A 20,329-nucleotide genomic window follows, 5' to 3' on the forward strand; every position below is an offset into this window, starting at 1 on the left:
TGTGACATCAGCATTTAGACTTGTAGTCCACAAGGCAAGAACTCCACAGATAAGACGATTACGAGTATATGAAACACAGGGAATCCGAGTTAAGAGGGTGGAAAGTGCCTCTTGAACACAGCCCTGCCCTTGGGAGCTGGGGCATCCATTCACAGTCTGTGTCTTTTGCACAGCCCTAACCTCAACGCCACGGTCCTTTGTCAGTCCACACACGGTTACTTTCTCCACAGTTGGCTTTGGCCCATTGTGATTTATTTATTTTTTTTTTTTTAAGCTGGCTTCTGCTACCTCTGAACAATGTCGCTGATTTCTTTCACCGAACTGAGAAGTTTGCTAAAGTCCTGGGTGGCTGCAGGACCGCTACCAGCTGTCGCTGGGCAGATCTGAAGCTCCCGTAGGTTATTCTCCAGCTTATTGATGGCCTCCCGAAAGGCAAATTTGTTCCTCATCTGCTGAATGGAGTCCACGTAGCTCACGCAGAAGGTGTAGAGGTTCTTGCCAGCCTCCAAGACAGCGCTGTGGCTTGCCATTTGTTCAGAGTTCTTGCTGATGGCGAGCCGTAGAGCCTCGGTGCTTTCCAACACTACCCCTTTAGTGATGGTGCCACTGGCGATCCTCTCCGGGGGCTGCCGGGTCTTCCGCAGCGAGACCCTGGTGGATATGAGGGGGATGAAGGCGGTCGATGATGGCTGGTCCCCGCCTGGGGCAGAAGGTACAGATGAGGAGGAGGCAGCTGGGGTTGCTGTGCTCATGAGCAGCTTTGTAGAGGACTGTGGCTTTGGTACAGAGGGGATCCCCAGCTTTTTCACACCTTCCCCTGCCTGGTTTGGCTTGACAGCATCGCTGTTTGCAGCCTCTCCAACCTGAGTCAACTGTTTGGATTTTGGTCCAGACACTCCATCTGCTGCTCCCTCGTGGCTGGGACTGTGAGAAACCTTCCCAGGCTTGCCGATGGAGGATGAAGAGAGCGGAAGCGGAGGGGCTGGTTTCAGCTTTGATAACTTCCCTTTGTCCTTCCCGGCAGACTCTGAGGTCTGCTTGAGCCTCCTCAGTCGCGGCTCCTCAGAGGAAGCCTTGCTGGCACCCGCAAACCCAGCAGGGTTGGGTTTGGCAGCAGAACCTTGGTCCATTGTCACAGTGGTACCTAAGGCACTGGATTTGACTCCATCGTCCTTGTGGAGCATGCTGGAGGAAGGAGGGGCAGCAGGTTGCCTACGGCCAAGTTTTGGCGTCAGAGTGGGAGGGCTGGAGCCAGGGCTCGACTCTGCATCTTTGAACACATCATCAGTGGTCTCTTCATTTTTCTTAAGCAGCCGTGGAGGAGGGGTCACTGTTCCCCTGACAGCAATGTCAGTCTTGGCCTCGTTTGCCCGCTTCCGAGGCAGTGCTGGCTTTTCACTTTTGTGTCCTCCAAAAGTGGAGGAATCAAACTGGCGTCCCGTGGACTGCAAATCCCGAGGCAGAGTCACAGATTTCCACTCTGTGTCCTTTGCTCCGTGGGGCACACAGGAGGCTGAGCAGGACCTTAGGAAACGCTTGCTGGAGTTGGAACTATTCTCCTCTTCACCAGCCACCCCTCGACTGCTGCTCATTGTGCTGGACTTCTTCCGTAAATGGGGAGATAAAAATCCAGAGTTCCCAGCGACAACCCCGTTGGTGACACTGGCCCCATTGCTTGGGCTCTGAATCTTGGAGGGGTCAGCCGCGTCTGCAGGGGGGGCAACGAAAGCTCCGTTGCCAGCATCCCTGCACTCCTCCTCCCCACCCGCCCTGCGGTCCGAGTGGCCGTCCATCTCTCTGAAGGAGCTGCTCCGTTTCGGAGGTGTAGGGGCGGTCTTCTTCTTCTTCTTGATAAGGGCGCTGAAGAGGTTGTGCTTTTTGTCTTTCGGAAGCAGCCTCTCATCTTCATTCAAGCTGCTCTCCAGGGCCACCCTCTCCTTCCGTGGCAGCAGGGGAGAAATCGCAGGTTCATGGTCCAGAGGGTCTGCAAAGGAAAGAAAAGAGTTTACTAAGCATTGCTTCAACAGACAGAATAATCATGAGGTTTTTTTTCCAGGATCAAACCCCTGCAGCACCTCCAAAAGCTGCAGGTTCTGCAAAGAGAGACAGCTTCAGACCAGAAGCAAAGCAAGGACAGCCACACTCAAGCCTGGACTGAACGCGGTCCCTAATCCTGCAGACGTTCATTTCTGAGGTGGCCTCTGCAGGACTCAGCTGCCAAACTACTCGTCCCTGCAGGCTTCTGATTTGAACAGGGACATACAAACACAAAATGTTTATGTTCAGATTCCCCCCCCTCACATCTGGAGACTTGTCTAAACTTCACACCGTGAAGATAAATATTAAGAAGCCTGTGCTTTAGTCCCTGTGCTGTTGCTGCCTTTTGAACAGCTGACCCTCTGAACTAATAGCACACCTCTGTAACCCACCTCCAGCCCCAGTTTCCTTGTTCATTTAGATTCTGATACTCCTAACCTCCTCTCCTGATGCCATCCTTCGTGGGGAATGGAAATAACTTCTTCACAAGCAGAAATCAAGATGCCCTTTGACAGCTGAACACTTCAGGTTGTACCACCATGAAGATGTAGTAACATGAAGTGGTAGTACCAGCCTCCTTCAGCAGCAGAAGGAAACGATGGGGTGACCCTTTCTCCACTTACAAGAGGTATTTAAAAATGAATAGTGGTTTATAATACATTTATTGAGTGACGGAGGGAGGTCTCATTCCCAGGCCAGGCACTCAGACAGCATTCTAACTCAAAGGAGAATGCCTTCAGGGCAGCATACACATTTACAGCTCAACTTGGCATAAGAAGGGAGATGAAGCAGAGTCCTAGAGGAAAAGGAGGATGTCATGTATTGGTCATCATCATGCTATGGGTAGGATTCTGGTTGAGGAAAGAGAATTTGAAGAAAAATAGTTGTGTACTTTGAGAAGACAGCATGCTTCCACAGGACCCCGTGCAGTTGAACCATTCCCCCACAACAGCTGATGGGGCCCTGGACAACCAGAAGAGCTCTCACAGCACTTCGGGAGGCCACGGTCTTACTGTGTGTAGACACAGCAGAGCTGCGGAGATCCAGAGAAAACCAGCAGCATGCACTGAGGAGCAGCTTCCAGCTGCTGGACTTGCTATAGAAACACTGACAATTGAAAGGGAAACTGCAATAAAACTTTAATGTGAAATATTTTCTTTCACAATAAAGAGTGAAATGATTCCCAGCATAATGTTAAAATCATATTATTCAAAAAAAAATCTCTCAAAGCCCTTAAGTATTTAAATGAAGTTATTTCACTTCAAAGCTTGTAATACTAGGCAATTATATTTCCTATATATGGTAAATAACCATCCTTTCTAAGTCACCAATACTTCCTTTCTCCAATATTTTACATCCCCTCTTTTCTTCCCCTTTGTCTAGATGTACATCTGCTGCTGAAACATGTACTACGAGGTGAATCTGACATTATACAAAAAAGGTCAGTCACATGAATGGTCAGAGAAGGCAGCCTCAACACGAGCTGGAAAAAAAGAAAAACCTGTATTTTGCTTTACCTTATTATTCTTCAAATGAGCTAGATACAAATCTACTGTATACATTCAGCGTTTTACCACTGCTTTTATTACCTCAGAATGGAAGGTAAGCTCTTGAAGAAACTGATTGAAAGAGAATTTAATTTCATGGAAGATTCTGTAAATACCTCTTTGTCCCTTGCTGAAATTATATTTGGTACCTGCCAAGAGTAATACTCTTCAGTGCTCCAAGCACAAATCTGGTAGAATGCAACAGTGAAGAAACCTCCCTTATGGGGCTTGCTAAACCTGAGCAATCGTCCTGCTTTAAATTATGCAGTGTGGTAGTGTAAAGTGGCTTGAACACAGCAGATTACCCAGCACTCGGATGCAGTGGGAGATCCCAATGATAGCTCCTACCAGGGAATGGGAAGAGGATATGATCAGAGAGCTCTGTGCTCAGGGTCAGCTCTATAGGGAGCTGCAGGCAGTAGCCATTAAGTTAAAAGAACTCCCAGGGCTTCTCCAAGCAACGGCAGGTAGAATGCCAGTCCCTCGGCCAGTTAAGGATTCATACTCCCAGCTGCTGTGTGTATGTGGTCCCGACATTAACAACATATCTTCGCAAAAAATAATAAAAGGGGTTCTGAACCCAGGAAAGCAAACTCAGCAGCCTGTCACCTAGAAACACAACACTGGTACAGAACAACGGCACCTGTTATTAGACGCAGCTTTTCCAAGGTGAAGACCTGGAGCTGGACGTGCATTTTGTTTTCTTCTGTATTTCCTGAAGGAACAATGACTTTAATTAAAACCTACCACATTCCCCCTGGCCTCGAGCATGTGCAGTCTCCAAGCCCTCGCTGGCATCTTTGCTTTCAGCAGCTCTCCTCGATGTTCGTGTTTTGGTTGGTAACTCCGGGGCCTGGAGGAAATTGCTCACTACGCTCCTCATGCCCTTCTTTCCCAATTCCTTCTCCACCTCTGCAAGGCACAGAAGAAAAACAATCACTACAATCAACAGCAGATAAAAAATGTTGTGCTGTTCAGAGTTAACAGCGTAGAAGAAAAGCAAACAACACAAGGCAGAGTTTCCTTGAGGTTGTTCAGCCATTTGGCCCTTTAAAAATCAGGCGCATGCCCACACACACAAAAAGCCCACATGCAAACCCCTCCCTGCTTTCTACACCACTCACACCAGGCAGTGTGACCTGGGACTGAGTTTCACTGCAAAGCAGCCTACGAGCAACGTGCAAAGTTAAGGATGCAGCTGGCCCTTTTCCCATCCCTGGAATGGTCCAAGAGGGACCCAGACCTACCATCCGAGATGCTGGATTCTTGGAACATCGTTTCAAAGGCCTGATGGATCTCAGCGAAGGAGGGTCTGTCGGAAGGGCTCCACTGCCAGCCTGAAAAAACACCACCACTCAGAACTTCCCACCAGCATTAGACACTCAGTACAGTACACTGGACCAGCAGGAAATAGCTGTCACAGTTCTTTTTTGTATAAAATGGATGAGATAAAATAACGACATGGAAACCTCATCCGAAGGGTGCTGGGTATCTGCAACCACTCCTGAGCCAAGGTAATGCTGGAAAAAATGTATGACACTAAGTCCACAGTGGAAGAGTTACAGTCAGTCCCTTAAGACGCCTAATGAAGCTCCTGCCTCACCCTTAGAGCACAAGTTTTTCTTTAAATTGACAGGAAAAAGGAGACAAAGAAAACACTGAGCTGAACAACAGATCTCTCCCCCAGGTCTGTGTGCTCCCAGTAGAGAGGAACGGCTGGTTAAACCGCCTGTTCACCCTCTGGGGAAAGCAGCGTTAACCCAACACTTCTACACAGCACTGCACCTTCACTGGAGCTGGCAGGGGGTTTCTGCTGCCTTCCTGTGCGGGGCCAGATCCTGGCACCTTTACTGCATTTCTGCAGAGCTAAAAAGCAGCATTTGCGGGGCTGAGGAACACTTACATGCTCGCATGAGCTCATAAACTTTCTCAGGACAGCCTTCGGGGCGCTCCATACGGTAGTCCTTCTCCAACAGCTCATAGACTTGAGACAGGTCAATCCCGGGGTAAGGGGACATACCATAGGTTGCAATTTCCCACAGCAGAACGCCAAAGGCTGCAGTGGAGAAAGAAAGAAAAAAAATAAAAGAAAAAAAAAAGAGAAGAAAAATCAATAAATCAATAAGGTTTGTTTTCATCTCAAATTTGAGAGGATGTTTAGTGGGAGTAGTCACTAAACAATGCTGCACACTTAAACCAGCTCTGGGTGGCTCAGATCCCATGCTCAGCAGCAGCTTAAACGTTAAAGAAGCGTAACAAGCCTCTTCGTCAGCACTGACAAATCTCCTGCGATATGACAGGATAGAATTAGACTAATTTTCAATGTATCAGTTGTCTCAAACCTGAACGCCTTGAGATCTTTCAAGTCCTATTAAAGGCACAATTAAGAGACTTCACAGTGGATTAGCTGAAACCATTTCACTGCTGCACTGCAGTCTCTCCCTCAATTTGACAGCTCCTCTCATCTGCAACCTCTCCCTAGGGGACTCACACATTTAATAGCTCAGTGTTTTTGGGGTGCCCTTGTTTAGCTGCAGCGTGGTCCAAAGGGGAAACTTGGGAGGCTGGAGCAAGAGGAAAGTTTCAGTGGTTGCTACCAACAAGCCAGGGTGAGGGTGAGACATTCTGGTCACAGGAAAGCTGAAGAGGAAAAGGGAGAGCACAAAAAGGGTCTTGAAAGAGGCGAGGTATTCAAGCCTCAGAAGTCGGTGGGATGCAGGTCAGCACCAGGGTCAGGCAGCTAACCCAGGAGTCAGGCACGCAGAATAGACTCAACACCAGTTCAACAACCTGCATGTAATTAGTTCCGTCACCCTATTCTGTTCTTAACCTGAAGAGAAAGCGATTACAATTCTGCATAAGTAAGGAAATCACATCACATTACATGGCAACACCACCAAGGGCAATTTACATTAGACATTTCTGTGCACAATTTTCTTTGATTGCTGTCTGGAGGCAGTGAGGTGAAAGCATCGAAACTCTGGCGTGCCCAGCAGCAGCCGTGGCCTCCGGGGACAGCTGGCTTGCTCTAATCACATCCCAAAGTCCGCTGCCCTGACTCTCGCTACGCAAGGTTACGCTAACCCTAATTAAAGATACTCAGTACTCCTTTTGGATCTTTCCTCCCCGAGTACTCTACTATTTAAATGCAACAAGGATCCTGCAGCCACTGCAGCAATACAGCTGCATCTCTGAGACTGCGGCAGACACCCGGCGGCAGCCAACACCACCACATGCAAGTCCAAAGCAGAAGAAACAACTTGGTCAGCAAACACATACTCCTTGGGAGGCTGTTTTGGATTTTCCTCCCCTGTTTCTAAAACATTTTGCATCAGCCATCTACCTAGAAGTTCCTTCAAAATGAAGCCTTTCTCTGCACAGCTTCCCCAAACCTCCAGAAAATTTCATCGCTGCTTCACTACTATCTGTTGGTTTATATATAGAAGATGCTCAGGATAACAATTTCCAAGTGCCTTTGGGACCACGTCCCACAACCTTGTATCTCATGTCACTGGGCACTTCTGAGAATTTGACCAACAGCTACAGCAGAGATATAAAACCCAAAGAAAGGCTGATAAAAAGTCCAATGAGATTTTCTGTGGTCAGATTTGATAGAATGTAGCTCCATTTAGCTGAGCCTGCTCTTATCACCAGCACCTCAGGGCTCTTCAATAACCATTTGTCATCAAATTTTCCCTCTTTTTCTCCTCATCTCATTCCAAAGATTATTCTTTTAAAATGCAGAAAGACAAGCTTGGAGCTATCACTAGACAGATACACACACAATTATTTTTTTTTAACATAAAATGAACCAATTCTCACTTTCCTCCTTGAAGTAATTAGAAAGTTCCTGGCTATATGACAATACATCGCCTCCTAGTCCTGTGCCAGAACTCTATCAAGGCAGTAGCACCGCTGCCCTCCAGCCCCGCTTCATACATTCCTATAAACACTACAGTATCCTTTATTTTCATACTTGCCAACGATTCCAACCTAAAAAGTCAGGTCGGCACCCTCAGTGGTCCGCTCAGAGGCTGCCTGAGCAGAGATTAGCTCCTGCGCTCTGACAAGCTCGTAGAACAATACGGCTCAGACCAGGGAACGCGCTCCCTCCTGAAACGTTTCACAATGTCCTCATTTCACAGCCCTGCAAAAGAAGGCTATAATCTGCATTAATTCCTACATGCAAATTCTTACCCCAGACGTCAGATTTAATGGAGAACTTGTTGTAGGCCAGGCTTTCTGGTGCCGTCCACTTGATGGGGAATTTTGCTCCGGCATGGGCAGTGTACGTGTCGCCTGTCATCAGCCTGCTCAGGCCAAAGTCTGCCACCTTCACCAAGTGGTTCTCCCCTACAAGGCAGTTTCTGGCAGCAAGGTCCCTAAAAACAAGAACAAAAAATAGGCAATGAGTAGTCTTTACATCTCACTTTGTAGCAATAGCAACGAAATCTGCTGTTTCTGAATAAACCTGGGCCTGTGTGTGATTATTTTGATCAGAGTATTACACAGAAATTATGTAGTTATATGCATACATATAAGAGGGAAAGTTATTTTCCATTCCAGTTTTGTAAGACTGTCATCTATACTTTTTTTTTTTTTTTAATTTGAAGTGAAAGCTTCAAGAAGCCCCCTCACTTTCAATAAAAGCTGCCACCCTCAGGATAAAAATAATTTAAAGAAATGTCAGTGCTCAAGTTATCAATAGCTGAGGATGAGCACTGAATAAATGAAGTCTCGCCTCTCTTCTTGCCCACCTCTCCAGCACTTCGGTCACCCCAGCTAACACCAGTCGCTCTCCAGAACTCCTTTTCCAGTCCTCGCTCAAGCACCAGACTTAGCTCCCAGCTACGCTCTTCTTCCTCCCAGTCGTACCACATTTTACAACACAACTTCTTCTTACCATGATTTGGACTTTTCAAATCTGTTGTAGCCTCTGCTATCAGTACTGACATTCTTAAAGGATGGGGCAGTAAGGAAATGAAGCTTTCCCTCCACATTTTTTCACTGGCCTCCACCCTGGCAGGTGAGAGATGTGCTCGTTGCATTTGCCACTTCCCTGGCTCGTACATGCTGTTCACACCCTCGGAAATGCTTCATGAGTATAAAAATTTAAAGCACAGAAGCACATTTCTCCTAATACTATGTTTCGTTAAAAACACTTTTCCAGATTATGTCACGTTGAACTAAAAATTGGTTCTGCCAGAAAGCTCGAGTGAGATCTCCAGATATGAGACAGAAACTGCTGTTTCTTTTGCCTGTTCTCCTCAATCAGAATAAATTAAAAAAAAAAAAGAGTACATCCTACTACATGCCCATTACATTTTCACAGTGTTTTTGAATATACCTTATCAATGCCGATTACTACAATGTGTGTCTAAATAAAAGCTCCTCTTCATAATCAAATTCCTCCTCCTTCCCGATTCATTAAATTAGGTCACAGCCCAGCATTTGAATCCAGGGATGTAAATTGTGACAACACTCTTAAAATAATTGGGTAGGTGGGTACGGGGGTGGCTGATAAGGAAAAATGCTACTATTTATTTTAGATAAATGGGTCATCAGAAATAAGAGGAAATTAAATGAATGGGAGAGCAGACAAATGGGATTCACACAGAGCGCTTTTTAAACTTCACTTCCTACGGGCTGAAGAGATGAAATACTTTCAACAGAGCAAATCAAAGGTTGGAAATTTTAATTTGCAGCATCACCGTTCACTTTATTGACTGACAAAAGCATTTAAACAGGTCTTTTGGGCAGCAAAGGCAACACATGACTTAGAGGAGCACCTAAAACTTTACACACGATCTTTACACATGTCTCTATGAAAAAACATGTGCTAATTTCATATTGCCGTTAATTGGGCAGGAAAGGTCACGCCATGGCACGGAGAACATCTTGTATTAAGCTCAGCAACTCTCAAACCTTTGCGTAGGATGTCATTATATTGCTAGGAGGCCATTTCTACAGATGAAGAATGCAAAGCTCTAGCCATAATTGCAGCACATTTAAAGGTCAGAGTCTCTGAGACTTTTAAGACTGCAGAGATGCTTATTAAAGAGAATACGCAATCTGGACAATAGTGGGAAACAATCCCTCCAGAGGAGGGACACAAAGTGAAGCAAACAGGAACGAACATGGGATGAGAAGGCACTAAGAGGGTGGCTTTGCTGTGAGCACCTGCACGCATCCAGCAACATCAACTGCAGCAGTTCTTAATGGCTGTTAGAACCAAGGAAGAGCAGCAGCTTATCTGGGCCATTAAGAGCCCGTTACTTTGGGAAGTGTTTACATTTAAGAACCTTGTCCAAATTATAGAAGTACTGATGTGTCTTTTACCTGCATCTACTTCAAAGGTAAAAGAAAAACAGAGAGAAGAACAATTAGGAGACCACCCTATAGCCAGGTCAACGTGCTGTATCAGAATACCCGCTAGTGTATAAATACAGGACACCAACTGCATCTGAGTCAGTGCTGTGATAATCTGAAAGGCAGGAAAATAAATCAAGGGGTGTTTTGTGCTTGAGATTCAGGGGTGCTTCTGTGTCCTTCCTACCTGTGAATGAAGTTTTTCTTCTCCAGGTACTCCATGGCTGAGGAGATCTGAGTTGCCATGTACAGCAGCACCACAGCGTTCACCTCCTGCCGGTTACACTCCCGCAGATAATCCAGGAGATTCCCATAGGTCATGAACTCCGTAATGATGTAGAAAGGAGGCTCCCGTGTGCACACCCCTAGGGACCAACATAAAGTTTACAATGAGTGTTTGAGAATGTCGGTGAATCTTCAGGTTTTGTCCTCTGGGACAATTTATGCCTCTAGAAGGCAGAAATATGGGGCTCACAGAAAGACTGAATTCTGCTTGGAATTGGTTAATAGAGGGTTTTAATTTCTTGCTTCAGGCTCTGGCAATTTAAACATTAGGGAGACGAGATCATTAAAAATCATGTATTAGTGGGACAAATTGTGAATCTTGCCAGACAATAAGAGTCTGTATTTAAAGCCTTGGTATGGTAAGCAGCTTATCTGCTCCTTAACATCCGTATCACTGCACAAGGGTTTAGTTCAAATCCCTCCGCTTGGTATTTATCACTTACCTAATAATTGCACCAAGTTCGGATGCTTGATCTCCTTCATTACTGCAGCTTCTTTCAAGAACTCTTCCACCTCCATGGTATCCTCCTGCAGAACAATGGTAAAGCTTTGGCAAGGACAGTGTGCACAAAGGAGGAACAGATTTTTGTATGAGGACAAAAAAAGAGCCGCAAACTGACAACATAAGCCACGGTTCTTTCAAGGTAATTTTTCCCTGTAGCCACATCACAATGCCAGGGAGTTAGGAACGTTGGGTTTTTTTGTAGGGTTTTTTAAAAAAATGTATTTTTATAATTCTTATTCTAACGGAGCTTTTTGGGGCAAGAAAATCCATATCCCTTTTGTGAAGGGCCTCTCACAGGGCCACTCAGGAGCTGAAAAGGAAAAATGTGCTTGTGCCTACCAGAAAAAAAGATAACATGAAATAAAAAGTACAGAAAAGAAAAGAAACAAAAATGAACATAAAAGGAAGGACATGGCACAATCAAACGCTTGAGAAGCTGCTGAAACACGGGCCCCCAGTTTCACTGGGTAGGACCAAGAAATCCCCCCTTTCAGACGGGGAGGTCTGACAGATGGCAGCCACTCCGTAGCTGAAAGCCCGAGGTTTCACAGATTTCATTTCTGGCATTTAGAGCCTGACCCATGATGTAACCGTTCTGGGCAGACGTGTCACTACCTATTTGTTGAATGCCATAAAGTTGCTTGGCACAACACAAAACCAAGGAAGATACAATCTTGCTCAAAAGACATCTTTTCTGAAGCAAATATGCCCCAAATGGCCGGAAGGTCGTTTCAAAGTGGTGCAAAAACACAGATCTATTCCTAAAGCAATGTTTCTTTCTATATCCATATTTTTTTTCATTGGTGGATTAATGTTGACAGGCTACATGGACAAAGTGTTTTAAGGAAGGATTGGAAAGGATTTACTGCTGCTGGTGAGAATGATAACAGTGGGCTGCTGCTGTAAGATCCAGCCAGCCCTCTGCTCTGCAGCTAGGAACGAGAACCTCTTTCAAACAGTTTCATTCAATCATTTACTATTCGCTGCCAATTAGCCTGATTGGCAGCTGTGATTTGCTGAATGCACTCTGTCAAAACTAATAGTCCAAAGGTTCTTGTGAGCAGAACCTTAAGCTGTTTTCTTTGGCAAAGGAAACTGGGTTAATAATTCAGGTGGCAAAATTACCCTAAATCTGCATTTATCTTACGTGCGCTATACACCCTCCGAAAGGTTGCTCCTCGCCACAGCTGTTCCACTGTTTTAAATCTCTTACCTCTCAGTGACCAAATTAATAGGAAGGACACACACAGAGAACTGCTGTCACAATGAGCTCTCTGAAAATCTGATCTCATGCAAAGGACCATGCTTAAGCAGCTTCCATCTTCCACTGCACAAAACCACAGAAGAAATAAATCTGGCTATAGAGTATTTTCCTAGCAGAGCACAGGGCCATGCCATGGCATTAAGGGATGCCAGGGCTACACGTTGCCTAATTTAAAACACACGCTTCTCTGCTGGGGAAAAAAACCCAAAATTTTTATAAAAAAGGAAAAAAAAGAAAAGAAAAGGAAAAAAAAAAAAAGAAGAGGCAGTCCTAATGGATGCAGACTGGAGGTGCGCAGTAAGAAATGTGCTGAGCTGACCAGCTCACACCAGCTCAGCCAGTAAATGGTCCTCCCGGGGAAGAGGCTTTGGCCACTGTCACAGCAGGCTGCATTCAGTCCAAGGACATGCAGGTGACAAAGCTCCACTCCCAGTTACTGCCCACTTCATGCCCCTTTCCATCAACATCAGGTGTGAAAACACAAATTCACGTCGTGTTATGGTAACAGACCCTTATAAATACTGATGTGTCCTGTGCAAATCACGGGGCTTCCAATGATGTATCTTAATGGGACAGATGTAAGCACCAAACACTGGCCAGCGCTTCCCAGTTAAATGCAACAGAGGAACAGCATGTGCTGCTTCTATTGCCGTCTTGCATAATCTGGTGTTTTGCACCAGCTATGAGCTACGTTTAGACACTTGATAGAAAACTCAACAACAAGTGGGTGTTCATAAGCATCGCTGTAAAAAAAGAAGTTGGAATGTTCTTTTCTTCTCTTCTCATTTTCCCTCCCTTTTATCTTTCCTATAGAAATATCTGGAGTGGATGGGGAAGGAACAAGAAGAGTCATATAAAGTTTTGAAAAACATTCTCTCAGAGGAAAATGAAATGAGTCATTTGAACGTTGGTGTGGCAGCTGTGGAGGGCTTGTTTTCCCCAGCAGAATTGGGATATAAATGCGATTTTAAAATGTTGCTCAAAACTTTGAAGAAAGCTATAATCCCACCTGTCAGGCAGTAGACTGATGGATTTAAGGAAGGTGGATTATAAATTTGCTTTTAAGGATGGTTTTAGTGTGTATAATTGCAGGTTGAAATGTTTCTCAACTCTATTCTTGGTTATTTTTATATTCCCCAGGGGAACATGCTGCTTCATACTACATTATGAGCCACTTTTAGTCATGTTTCATTAAATATTTACTTGATATATTTGAAACAGTCCAGGCTTTTCCTTATGCACAAACAGATTTTACGGGATAACACACAGTTTGAATTTGTTGATGGGTTTTAGAGAGAAGATGAAGAGAACAAAAGCAACAGCTACAGTTTGGAACAAAATGAGAAATCTGAAGACGTGGGGTATCTTCGCACTGCAACCAGAAGCAGGAAAGGAGATGTTACAGCAAACAGCGCTCCTGGAAACAACCGGTCTCTCCTGTTCACGATAAACAGGTATTCTGTTCAACCTGGTCACATCCCAGCTCCCCCTGCATCGCAATGCTCTGGAGAAAGCCCCGTGGTCCCCAGCGTGCCGGATCCGAGCAGGGACAACACTAGGTGTCACTCGCTCCCTGTGCAAGCAGGCACTTGGACTCTCCTCCGCTGGGGAGCAGCAGCAGGCATCTCCAGAGTACAAAAAAGGCCAAAATGAAAATACTTTCTGCAACCATAGCAACCCAGAAATACTGAGGTAGCCGCTGCTCAGAGCATAAGGAAGAAATATTTTCCCCAGACGAAGGAAACGTTCTTCTCCTGACACTAAAGCATCTACACAGGTCTCTCCACTTCAAAATTTCCATTGCAAAAAAACAAAAAGAAACAAACAAAAAACCCCGTTCTGTTTGTTTCTGCAAAACCAAACCACATCTCCATTCAAGGAGAGAGAACACGGTGTCAAGTTAGCATAAACTCTTATTAAGCAATCAAATGCAATGTGTGTGGATGGTGCCAGAAGATCTCAAGACATTTTTATAAACACAAATGAATTAAGCAATGACCTTATGAACTCACAGAGCACTATTTGCATTTCAAGAGACAAGGAAACCAAGACACAGAAATCAGGGAGCACAGCCAGAAACAGAACTGATTATCTAGTTCCTCATTAAAGACACTTATGAATTTTAATATATTCTAGCTTGGATACACTTCTTCCTCTTGCATCTTTTGATAAGAAGCAGCTGTGAACAATTGCTTAAGACTTCCAGGTACACAGGGAGCTTGTCTTTCGGGAAAGACGCCACACAAGACAGAAAATCAAAACATGTAAAGCCTTCCTGAAGCACAGCCTTTGAATTTTATGTTGACTGAATCACAATCCACGCTTTTCCTTAATACACCAGCTTGTGTTGGTGCGTTCATCCATGAACTGCTCACATTTGCCACACCCTGAATGCGAGACACCATGGCACTATTTACTTTTCTAAGGTTTCATCTATTCTAAAGAAAAAATTGTGCTGTTAACATCTTCCTTTGTTTAGTTACAAGTGTTTTGGGTATCACATAAAACCATAATAGGATCAAGCTCTTTCAAAAATACTCTATTCCAAGCCTACAGCACACAAAGGAAGAGCCATCACCAACTCAAACTGGCTTAGCTAGGGCTGGGGGCAGGCAGCCAGCCTGAACTTGGTTCCTAAATGGGAATGCTCAAGAGATGTGAATCCTACCTTTAGAGTCTTCACAGCCACCGTGAGGTTGTACTTCTTCCAGACTCCTTCATACACCTCTCCATACTGCCCTCCACCAAGCTTGTGTTTCATCGTGATGTCCGTTCGCTCTATCTCCCATTTGTCGTAGTTTGGAGACACGCCGTAAATCGTGGGCTTATTGCGCTTGGGTGCCGGGTAGTGCAAAGTGGTGATGAGGCCATCTGCGACGGTTGAATGGTGATGGACCAGCTCTGCTAAGGTGTTGAAGCGGCTCTCTGAAGAGACATACAGCTAGGGACCAAAGAGAAAGAGAAAGATAATTCACATAATGCAAATTCATAAGTAGAAACTACAGTATAAAATTGTGAAACCAAAGTGCTGTGCATTGCTTCTACTCGATCTGCAGTACAATGAGCTCCACCAGCTCTGTTACTGGTTCTCAGAAGCTCAGACCTGAGAACAAGCAACACTTACATGGGAAATGCATGGATTCCGGAGCAAATACATGCATTTCGCTGAAACAATATGGAAGGAATGGCTGCAAATAGCACGAGGTTGGCATGCTGTTGCTTGAAATGTCTTTTTCAAAAGGCTGGTCAGTAGGGATTGTGGGATATTTCCTGGAGAGCAGGTGGTTGTCAACCTCAGTGTCTTGATTCCATTATTACTATTTGGGTTATGACATTTTCACCTGCCTAAATTCTCCTTGAAGTGCCACTAGCAAACCAATGGCTTCTCTGCTTTCGCCCTAAGCTTCTGCACGGTATTTGGGATGAAGTTGGACAGCTGGTCTGTTCCATTCCTGTGATGGGCACCGATCAATAATGCAGAAATAAAATCATTACCACTGAATGAGAACCTGCTGTGCGGGAGGTAACCTGTATTTGTTCCCTTTTTAACATTTATACAGAAGATCCATTTCAAGCCTAAAAGCCTACTAAAGATAATGGACGAGTGGCTCCCTACCACCAGTATTTCCAGTTCTCACACTCAAGACCAGTCTTCTGCTAGGCAAGGTGACAAATGCTGGAAATTTAATTTTTATAAAAATTATGCTGGTAACACCTGGAGGAGAGTGTATCAAAGTGCAACAGTCTATGCTGGACGCCGCACATGGAAGATGGCAGAGCTCCATTTCTCCCAAAGGACCAAGTTCTGGCAAGGGACAACCTCGCAGGAGGAGCGGCACCGTGTCAGCCTCCCAGATTTCTGTCCAGTCCACGCACTATGAAATGAGCGTGATGCACATTTCACACCGATAGCTATCATCAAACTCTCCAAACGCTTCTGGGTATGCACTCAACAGTGTGTCTGTGCATGTGCAGTGGCCATCTGTCTGGGATTTCGGAGGATGGGAAGCTGATGGAGCTGCCAAGCATCCAGAAATCCCGGACTTAGTGTCAAAATCTGTTTCTTCCACCGAGAAAGAATTTTTAGACGGAAAAAAAAAAAAAAAGCATCTGTGATACTCCAGCAATCAGTGAATATGTCCAACAGAAAAGGGAGATGATTTGCAAGAGGAAAAAAAAAAGTCTCCAGGGAAGGAAACAAACCCTGAAACTTGAGTAGAGCCTTTGGATCGGAGATTGGCACTTTCTGTAGGGATGCTCCTCCTTTACAGGCATCTCTATCAAACCCAAAATGAGAATGAGAGGCATTGGAGAAGACCAAATATTCTGAAGAATATGAGAGCACAGAAACTACATATAAGAGAAGCCATATCATCCAGGGAAATCAGAGCGACAGCTGAAAGCGCCTCTCCCCCTCAGCACCCTGCTTGCCCAAAACCCTGCTTAAGTCTCTGAGATCGAGTCCCCTGTAAGGGTTCTGGGAAGTGAATGTTACATAGCATTTGACATCCAAAAAACCACAACTATGCTGTAGAAACCTACCTTGCCAGTGTTGGGAAATCATAACTCCTGGTTAAAATGACATTTCCTCTGGTGGCAACAGCACCTGAGCTTGGGGCAGTGGGAGAAGATGCACAGTGAGGAACCTGCCTGTAAGCCACGTGAGCAAAACCATGCTGTGACCTGCTCTGGTGATGACACATACAGTTTTGGGTGCACACAGGCATTTGGAGTGGAGGGGTTTACACACTGGGCTGGAGAAATCTACTTTCCCTTCACTGCTGTTTCTGTTTTACTGCAGTTACTCATAAAAAGCTCCTATGGAAACTTTAACTCTAGAAAACAAAGGCATCCTCCAGGGGAGCATGTTCTCAGCCCTCTACCAAAATGAGCTGGATATTTGTTTGGTAAAGAAACTGGACCAAATCTTATTTCAACACTAAGATTTAAAAAAAAAAAAAAAAAAAAAAAACCCAAACCACCTTTCACGGTCCAAGAGGTGAAATCACCTTAAAAACAGATCTTCTGAGAAGTGACAACATAAGAGGCTTTTCCAGTTGCTTGGCTTGGACCACCAAGCATTAGCCAGTAAAACCTCAGTTTAAAACAAGCCGTACCTGTTTGGGAACGACTTGTAGTACCAGCAGTGGAACCAGCAGTTCACAGGTTACACTGAGGACTAAAATAGAAAAGTATGGATGTAGAAAATGATGCTGAACTCCAGGATGATTTGGAAGTGTTAGAGAGGTATGGAAAAGGAAGCTGCCCATGCTTTTATCATGATCTCAAAATCTCTTGGGAATCAGAGATATCCATATTTTGTGTGACATTATATGATCCTGTTACAGATGGAGAAAGAAGTTAAATAAATGGCCACAGGTTACGCAGCAAACCCACAGCAGCACGGGAAACAACTCAGGATCAGCCTGTCAGGCCAGAGACAGCACTCCATGCCTGAACACACACGGAGTTGTCCAGTTACATTAAAAAACCACCTCCACCCCTAAATGTGCTCATTCCGTAGGCAGAGTTTTTCTGACCCCTCAGTGTTTACATCTCAGCACTGACTCCTGAATGCTTTACCTCCCATCAGCACCACTGGAAATCAGAGTTGTGCTGTGTCTAAATCGTCATCTGGAATGTGAAGCATGTATCACACGAAGATGAAGCAAGGCGCAGCTATGAACGGCATGCTGCCGATGCAGCCCAGCGAGTCGCGCACGCGCTCCAGCTATCCACTACAGCCTCCCTTCTCCGCTGACCCCATTACCAAGCCTTAACTCAAGCTGCCTGCTGGATAATTTCCCCCAAGAAAACCGCCCGGTGCTGCTAACTGTACTCACAGTAACAGATTCAGCGTTTCTGCAGTGCTCGAGGTTACGCAGGGACTCACAGTTTGCTGCCTGGCTCTGTTGCTCACACGTTATTTGGGCGATTTTTGTATATCGTCAGTCAAACTGTAACACTGCTCCTGTTCCAAGGGGCTCTCTGTTTGTACAAATTAGCCACACATCTGCAGCTTCTGCCACCAGACCACATCTCTTTCTCTGTATTTTATAAGGGTGGTTAAACTGGCCCATGCCAACCTCCAACAAATACTTCATGTGATGGGATTCCCCCTCCTCAGTCACCAGACAAAACCGAACCTCCACATAAAAAAATCCATGAAGATCCATGGTACAGGAGCAACGCTGTATCCAGTTCAGCCACTGGAGGCTCCAGAAGACTCAAATCAGAATGCGTCCTGAGTCCTGAATACCGAGGATAGCAGCATTTGCAGAACTGGCTGGACGATGCTTATTCAGTCGGATTACTCAATAGGAGGCTTCGCCTCAAGTACCATCAAGCCAGGAAAACCAAGTCCTCTGTACCATGGAAGTGGCTTACCAGTGCCAGCCAAATCAAGAGAGGTCTCTTTTAATGCCTTCCTTAAAAAACAAAAAACAAAACAAACAAACAAACAAAAAAACCAACAACAACAAAACCAAACCAAAAAAACCTAACAAAACATTCAAGGGTGGTCCAGACAAATAATCCATTCAACTGGGAAATAAAAACAAAATTCCCAGTGGATTTTTTTTTAAGCTGTTGAACCCCAGTGCATCAGTATGAATAGTGCCGAAATTAAGACATACACACCTCTGATCTCTTCCTAGCCCTCTGTGTGCGATGCAGGTCACACCTCCGCACTGAGCAGCAGTGGCTCTACACATTTCTCCACCTCTTGCTCCCGATAGCGTGTTCTCTTGGTCACAGGATATGATCCCACCACAGCTATTCATTCTTACTGCAGCACTTGCAGATATTAAATTCCCCTGACAGGCTGAGCAATGATCCAGCAGGCTGGGAAGCCTCAGGTGCTCGGGGAGTTAAAGGTAAGAGCTTTCCTTCAGCAGAGCTGTGCCTGCTGCGAAGTGGGTAATAGCGTGAGACAGGAGCAGCCCGGAGCGGGGGACCTGCTCCAGCAGTCTCCATTTCACAGAGGGAAAAGCAGCCACATTAGCTGTTTCTCCTCCCAGCTCCTCAGCTTTGACAGCCAGGGACAGGGTGCTGGATGAGCATGGCGTTCGCCAGCCCAGCAGCAGAAGCAGCAGAGCCAGCAGCACGTCTGCTGCTAAGGTGTCGCGATTCACTGCCCGGCTCATTAACACAAATTGAAACTGATGTGGTTTAACGCAGCAGGCTCCTAACTGCAGCGCCTGATGCATGGACGTGGCAAACCACCCCTCTGCAGGGATGCTGGCCCTTGGCACAGCAACGGGGAGGACGGTGGCTACCTCCTTGCTTGCTGCTGCATGATTGAGCCACAGCTCTCAGTCACTGCCACATCTTGGGTTTGTATCTCCAACCACCAGCCGCTGCAGAAGTGCTGTAGTGAATTGTGCTGACCTGCGACTTTTCTCAAAAACATCAATTCAAGCAACTTTGTGGAAAATGAACAGTTAACCTGGATAATATAGACCTGAATGGATTATTGTAGCTCTGCAGAACTGTTTTTTTGGGGATAAAAACAGCTCTGGTGGGATGAAAGCCTTCATATGCCAAACCCTTTAATAGCTAAAATGGAGAACACGTGCTACGGCATCACGGACACACGCTTATTTACACCAACTGAAGGAGGCCTGGGTTCAAAATGTTCACAGGTGAACATTGCTCATCTGCAAGCATCAATATAAATCGAAGGAATATAAACTGCAGAGACAGGAGGAGGAATAATATTCCAGATTTCCATGTAGTCCTCCAAGTATGCCTCACGTCAGCATTTCACAGTGCTGATTTTGACCACAGAATGTGTCTACACAGGAGAAAAAAGGAAGAATCAAAGCACCGTAACTTGGAAATACCTTAAATAACATGGTCAGAATTGTCTCAATTACAAGATGTTTCCTAAAGCAGACAAAAAGTGTTTCATTACTGAATAAATTCTCTTTATCTTATTACAGGTTTTAGAGTGATGAGTCTGATATATAGGAAACACTATGTACTGGTTCCCTGCGTTTTCATATTAAAGATTTTGCTGTCAACATTGCTGTAAGAAGAATAAAGCTCTCATAGGACACAGGAAAATTGGCCATGGTGGGCCACTACTATACTTGATTTTTAAATTTTTTTTCAATTGAAGTACTTTAATGGCACAGAATCTGTCATCTACTAGATGCTGGCAAGAAGAGCCTCAGCAGGCACGCTCCAGACCCACACTTCAACTTCTGCATAGGATCTAAAGAGACACTGCTTAAAATAGATTTGTTAAAAACAAGATTTTCCGAAAACCAATGCCAGTAGAAATGTTTCCATGAAATTCAAACAAAAATCTGTGGAAAA

At 45.2% G+C, this 20,329-nt stretch overlaps 1 protein-coding gene across 2 annotated transcripts in view; it reads right to left on the minus strand.

Moving 5' to 3' along the window:
- Positions 1-284: 284 nt before the first annotated feature.
- ABL1 (ABL proto-oncogene 1, non-receptor tyrosine kinase) overlaps positions 285-20,329 on the minus strand; it is a 31,366-nt gene continuing 11,321 nt past the window's right edge. Inside the window, exons 4-12 of one of the 2 annotated variants that reach the window (XM_010086488.1) lie at positions 14,676-14,948; positions 10,682-10,766; positions 10,141-10,318; positions 7,782-7,966; positions 5,488-5,640; positions 4,832-4,921; positions 4,332-4,496; positions 855-1,984; positions 285-800 (exon numbers count right to left, since the gene is read on the minus strand). In XM_010086488.1, the coding sequence (XP_010084790.1) occupies positions 285-800; positions 855-1,984; positions 4,332-4,496; positions 4,832-4,921; positions 5,488-5,640; positions 7,782-7,966; positions 10,141-10,318; positions 10,682-10,766; positions 14,676-14,948 (2,775 nt within the window). Of the gene's footprint in view, positions 1,985-4,331; positions 4,497-4,831; positions 4,922-5,487; positions 5,641-7,781; positions 7,967-10,140; positions 10,319-10,681; positions 10,767-14,675; positions 14,949-20,329 lie in introns of both variants that reach the window. The other variant, XM_010086487.1, reaches the window with a different exon arrangement.

This window comes from Pterocles gutturalis, unplaced genomic scaffold (assembly GCF_000699245.1).
Source record: "Pterocles gutturalis isolate BGI_N339 unplaced genomic scaffold, ASM69924v1 scaffold7806, whole genome shotgun sequence".
Taxonomy (NCBI): Eukaryota; Metazoa; Chordata; class Aves; order Pterocliformes; family Pteroclidae; genus Pterocles; species Pterocles gutturalis.